Source organism: Molothrus aeneus, chromosome 2 (assembly GCF_037042795.1).
Source record: "Molothrus aeneus isolate 106 chromosome 2, BPBGC_Maene_1.0, whole genome shotgun sequence".
Classification (NCBI taxonomy): domain Eukaryota; kingdom Metazoa; phylum Chordata; class Aves; order Passeriformes; family Icteridae; genus Molothrus; species Molothrus aeneus.
The window spans coordinates 43,058,591-43,064,996 of NC_089647.1; the positions used below are offsets into that span (position 1 = coordinate 43,058,591).

General features: G+C 43.7%; 1 protein-coding gene across 2 annotated transcripts in view; it reads left to right on the forward strand.

The window, feature by feature from the left end:
* Nucleotides 1-6,049, forward strand: part of C2H11orf87 (chromosome 2 C11orf87 homolog) — a 28,217-nt gene extending 22,168 nt beyond the window's left edge. For both annotated transcript variants that reach the window (XM_066544774.1, XM_066544773.1), the window contains exon 2: nt 143-6,049. In XM_066544774.1, coding sequence (XP_066400871.1) covers nt 291-767 — 477 coding nt within the window. In that variant the 5' untranslated portion in view covers nt 143-290 and the 3' untranslated portion in view covers nt 768-6,049. The remainder of the gene's footprint in view (nt 1-142) is intronic.
* Nucleotides 6,050-6,406: the final 357 nt, after the last annotated feature.

Sequence of the window (6,406 nt, forward strand, 5' to 3'; positions counted from 1 at the left end):
GGCGCGGTGCCCCGTCCCGGCAGGGAGCCGGGGCCGCTCGGAGCGGGGCGCGGGGCGCAGGCTGCCGCAGCCGGGTTTGGGGCGGGGGGAGCTGCGCAGGGTGGGTGCCTCGGGGCGCTGATGTGTCCGGCTCCCTTTGCAGGCTGCTCGGGCACTTCAGAGCGAGCGAGAGGCTGAGCCGACAGCATCCCGGGCATTTCCAGCAAGCGCCCGCCAGCAGCCCGACACCGACTGAAATTTAGACGTCTTCGGAGTGGAGAGGAAGATCCTCATCTTCCGTAGCCTCCTCAATGAGTGCCAAGCTCTCCAAAGAGTTGAGGCTGTCCCTGCCGCCTTGTCTTCTGAACAGGACATCTGCCACCTTAAATACCAGCAGCACCTGCATCACGCAAGTGGGTCAACTCTTTCAGTCCTTCTCATCCACCCTGGTTTTAATTGTCCTGGTCACCCTCATCTTCTGCCTGATCCTCCTCTCCCTCACCACCTTCCACATCCACAAGAGGAAGATGAAGAAGCGGAAAATGCAAAAGGCTCAGGAGGAGTATGAACGGGACCACTGTGCCCGCAGCAGCAATAGCAGCAGCCAGCACCCTGGGACAGTGGTGCAGGGAGAGGCACCCCAAGGAAGAGACAGCCGACTGGGAAGACCCCCCCAGGACTCGGAGATCCAGCGCTCCTCTCCCTCGGCAGCCCCCAGCTCTCAGCAAGCACAGGCTTGTTTGGACACAGCTGGCGTGGGGCTCCTGCAGACGGTGATTTTGTCATGATGGTTTGGGGGAGACCTCGCGAAGGCACTGATTGATGTTGTAAATATCTGAGTGATTACTCTAGTCCCCGAAGAAGAAAACATTGCTAATTCAGATGAACGAACAAGCCCATGATCCAAGCGCACGACAGATCACATTGCGTTTCTCATTGACTGTGTGAGGAAAGGATGCATCTTTTTACTGGAGAAGGAGCTGCACACAGCTATTCAATATCAAGTCATCCACCTGCACAAGAGGGTCAGGGGTAGGGGGTCCCTTTTCTCTGGACATTATTACCCCAAGTACAGGGATAATTGGGTTTCCCACTGCTCTTGGGATTCCCACTGTGCCCTGTGTCATTGTTACATGGTGTGGGTTGGGGTGTGGGGGAGAGGCAGGTCTGGTGGGTGCCTTTGGGACCCTTTTGTTGGAGCAGACTGATGGTACACTCTGGTCTCTCCTTTTGTGCTGGGATCTATGCCCCTGTCCCACCCCTCTCACTCCTTTCCAGAACTGGATATTGCTTGGTGTAGAAATGGCCACCCCTAGTTGGGCTTAACTGCAAGCAGCCTCTGACCCCACAGCCTTCTGCCCCCAGCTGCTGCACTGAGTGACCCACTCACTATCTGGAGGATGGAGTCAGCTGTCTCCATAGAGTGGTGCCTGAGCTTTCCTCTCCCATCAGCTCCCTTGATCTTGAAAAGCACCCCCTTCTCCGTGCCATGACTCGTGAAACCCAAACCCAGTACTGTTTTGTGTGGGAGGGAGGGGTAAGGTGCAGAAACTTGCCTGTGCCCTCCCAGGGGAGGTTGTCTTTGTACCTCCTGTTGGTCCTGAAACAATCCAGTTCTGCACCAGGCACCCTGCACTGAATGCCTGCGTTTACAGCTTTGTCTCCCAGCAAGGAATCCTGCAGCAGTACAGATCTTGCTTCTACTTTTTTAGGCTGATGTGTATTTTCAACCCTCCTAATCTTGTAGACAATTAGCGACAGACAACACTTAATTTTATCATATGTTCTCTCTTAGGAAACAAATAATGCAGTTAAAAACATCCACTCCCAAACCCTGGCAGATACTTATTTTTGAAGTGGCTGCTGTGAAGTGGTGTAGTTTATCCCTAGCAAGCAGAGAGAGTTTTGTTGTTTCTGGCTGGCGGGTGTGAGTGGCTGCTGGTACTGTGTGTAATGGAGGATGCAGTATGGTTTACAGAAAATGCGTCTTTGCTTAGTGATCAAATCAATGACCATTACTTGAAGGTGCCTTAACAGCGTGCCGTATCCAAACTTTGAAACATATAGTGTGATATGGTAGCAGAGGCAGGGCAGCCCTCTACTGTGAATACTAACATCTAAAAATTGCAGCAGAGAAAAAGTGATCCCGAGGGATTTATTCTTTTTTTTTTCTTTCTGTTCCATCATTTAAAGTGATTTGAGGATATAGTAATAGCCCACAGTTTTTAATATTCTGTATCCTTTGTATTTCTTCTCGTACATGCTCTGTCTGCCAGGGTATCTGACTGAAAAATCCCAGACACATAGACCAGGAGGTCTGGAGCTGTAATCTGTGGGTGAATGTCGTTAACCAGTTTAAAACTGGGAAAGAGAATGGCAAAAGTCCTCCATAATACCCCCTATAATACCCCCAAAATGCAGAGATTTCAGGGCAGTATTTCTGTCACCCAGTTTTCTCGCTTCCTGATCTTTCCTGGTGTGATGGGAAATTGCTGTTAAGTTTGGATCCGTGCCTCCATCGTTGTAGGGAAGAGCTGTACCGGGGAGCCCAAGGAGCCGCTCCACCTGCTGAGGTTGGTGTGGAGAGCTGACATGTGTGCCACTGAGCGAGGGGTGTTTACGGCTGGCTCTTGCTGATAATGGCTACTTCGTTGTTGCTGGGCAAGGAAATTGGCTTTGTTTTGTTTCCCCCTAATAAAGGATGCATGAACTTTTGTGTTTAACTTCCTTATGCAACTGCAGCACAGTATTGCACCACAGGGAATAGATTTAGGACAATGAGGAGTGTTCAGTGAGCACTAATGGAGCTTCCTGACTGTTGATCTCCACTAAACAGAGAGGTATTACTTTCCCCTTTATTTTGTGCCTTTAAACCACCCCCCACCCCATCCCAAACCAACAGTGTATAATTTCGAGTTTTATAAAAGCAATAAGATGTTCCAAGTCACTCCAGTGCGTTTCTGGTTGATGATTCCACTTCTTTAGTGTCTGAAGTCAGATACTCTTCCTTCTGCCTTATGCACTCAAGGCATGCAATAATTCCCCAGAAGTGTACTGCTTGTCACATCTCATTGCAGTTATAAAATTGCCCTATTTTTGAAGAAAAAAAGAAGGATGGAGAGATAGATATATATATCTTTATATATATATATAATGGATATACAGGTATATGTATTATTTATATAATCTCATGCCACTGAAAGTAGTTGCGAAAGTGTGACTAGAGTTAAAATATTATCATGTAACTCTATCCTTTGTTAATTAGCTTTGATTTAATATTTTAATATCTCTGTATTTATGTAAATCTGTGTAAATTATATGGTCTATTAGTAAAATTTCATACTGACTTTAATTTTTGCAGAACTGTGAGCTTCTTGTGGTGTCATCTAAGGTTTTTTATTTCTAAAGTTAAATTAGACAAGATATGAGAAGTTGTAAATTCCTATTATCACACAGAATTACTGCAATAAGGTTCATGCATATTCCCTGTACACAGCCCTATCTTGAGGTATAGCAAGCTTATGAGGTTTAATTGAACGGTCTCAGGAGATCTAGCTGATACAAGCAGGACACGTAGGTTTTCATTTTCATGAAACAATAAGCAATCTAGGGAATAGATGTGGATTTTTAAAACAGAGTTTATGCTTGGAGGTTCTGTCAAATCAATTGCTTCAAAACCCTACAGCTACAGCTAAACTTCTGCACTTAGCATTCAGTATTAATAAGGCTGATGCTTCTTTCCCCTCCTACTTAAACTAGAAAAGAGTAGAAAATGGTTCATATTTCTAAAGCATACATTTTCAGCTAAATATGAAACTGCCCAAAGGGTTTTGAATATACATATTTTATGCAAGTGTAATATCTATGTATCTGTATCCATATATTTAAATATTTTTGTGTAACCTTTTCTACGATATTTGATAGAGATGCTGGGTAAATGCTTGTACCTTTCTCGAACACGAGGAAGGATTTTTACCCTCTTGATGCGGACATTCTTTTCCCTGTGAATTTGCACTGGTTTTGATGAGTGATGATGACGACTGGGCAGCTGAGTGCTGACTGATGGAAGCACAGACTGTCTTTGCTCTGTTAGGGGACAAATCCTTTGGCTGGATTTTCCTGGTTCTGAATTGGAGCTGGTTGGCCACTAGCATCCCGCATGTGTAAGAATAAGAAGTGCTGTGGGGCTCAATATTTCCTCTCCGGTTCAGCTGTTGTTCCCTGGAAGAAGCACGACAGCAGTGACTCCTTTTGTAGAGCCTAGTGAGAACAGAGCTGATGAGCAACATGATGGGACTGCATTGGAGCATCAGTGATGCCTCATGATGCACTCCTGTCCTCAGAGCCTGCTGCTGCCCTGGGGATTCATCCAACTCCCAATGGCATCAGCAGGAGTGGCTTGCACTGACTGCTGAGGGACTGGGATCCCATCTGGAGCCCGCACGGAGGGTGACAGCTCTCCACATCACCGCCGCTGACCCTGCTCTGCTCCTGTCCTAGCAGTCTCCACGGGGATGGAAACCACTGCCTCCCACGAGGGCTGGGTGCTTCAGCCTGGTGGCACTGGGGAGCCGGCTCTGCTGCCGTTAGCTCTGCTTCTGTGGACTGAGGCACTTCGGTTCCTATGTGGATCACGGACAGGGAATGTAACTTCATTCAAATCTATCATTCCGGCATTTTTTTCTTTGGGGGTTTGTCTACTGCAAATGTAGCTTCAGATAAAATTTGCCGGGCTCTCCATCCAGACATGTTTTAACTTTTGATACATCTCTCTCAGATGTATATCTGTAAGTTTATAGATATATATCTCAAAGGAAATGCTGGACAGAAAGCAAAGAACAGAGACTTCATGTTACTGACAAAACTGTCCTATGACAAAAAAAGCGCTTTTTTATTTTAAAATTAATTTTAGAGGCTGTATCTTTAATGTAAATAGCAAGTTACTCTGTGATTAATGTTTTCCATAGCATTTCTGAGTAATTGCTATCTTGTTTCTGGAAAGCCGTGTCCAGTGTTATGAAGCAACTGTGCTTTTTTTCTTCTGTTGTTATGAATATGAGTGCAACTTTAATATAGGGAGGAAAAAAGAACAGGATTTGACTCTTTATACAGGACTGAATTATTTTAAATCCAATTAAGAATTTGGTTGCTTTTTTCCTTTCTTGTGGTTATTCTCTCTGCACGTTCATATGTTTTCTATGGGTACTTGAAACCCTACATTTTAATAAGTATGCAAGATATGAAGGGAACCATGACAAATTATGTCAGAAATATTCTTTTTCCTCTTTTGTGTAAATAGCAAAATTTATAATGACTTAGATACTGTTTCATTACATTTCTCATCTCTGTAGAATTTGGCATGACACATATACAAACCTTTAATAGCACTTTCATTTATGTTAAAAGTTAGTACTACTTTTATCCAGGATTGACTTACTCATCTCTTTCAGGTATCCAACATTTTTTCCCCTAAGCTTTTAGATCAGAAGTTTTCCATCTGATTGCAAAATAAATTTCTAGTAGAACAGAGCCTCCTTCTGTTTTTAGCCTTTTACATGTAGGTCTCTGATCTGAATCCAGCCAAGCTCATTAGTGTAGAAAATGTGTTACAATCTTGCTAGAACTGGATGGTGTACGAGCCTTGAGGAGAGAGGTGACTGGCAGGCAAACAGGTGAAATACCTGGCAATGGAAATAGTTGGCTTTCCTGTGTGGGATTGGGGAATGGAAGCCTCCCCTTCCACTGGATGGACCTGGGTGAAGGGCGACCCATTCCAGCCACAGCAGAGACAAGTATCGATGTCCTTGCTGATCCTGTTGCTCTAAAATGTCATTTTCTCTATGACACTAGATCTTATTTCTGTAAATTATGTGTAATGTATTTCTTATTCAAGTCAAAGAGGTTTTCATTGCTTCATCGGTACTATATGTTCTCTGTGGATAATTAGAAGAATTAATTTTCCAACCCTTTTAACCTAATACCTCTACAAGCATCAATTTTGTATGAGTTAGGAAATAAATAAATATTTGGATCAGAACCCTGTCAGTAAAGATTGCCTTTATTTATGTAATCCAGTGTTCCAGTTGACTTTTCTTTGTTGTTTCCTTCCTTGAAATGTAGCAATATAATCTGTTCATTATCTTACTTTTCCAAGAGGACAAAGATTTTAAAGCAAATACTGCAAAATACAGATATATAAACAGGAAAAATTTTGACATTGTATAGCAGAATGAAATCATGTAGACTTTTGTTTTTGTTGTTTCGCAGTCATTCTTTGACCTCTGTTTTTCATACCACCTCCAATCAAAGAAAATTTTAATCTAAAATCTTAGAAAGAACTTACATAAAACACATGCTTTGCTTTTATGGCTTTACCTTTCCTTACTACACAGTCAGTGACCAAGTAGAGGTTAAAACTTTTCAAACG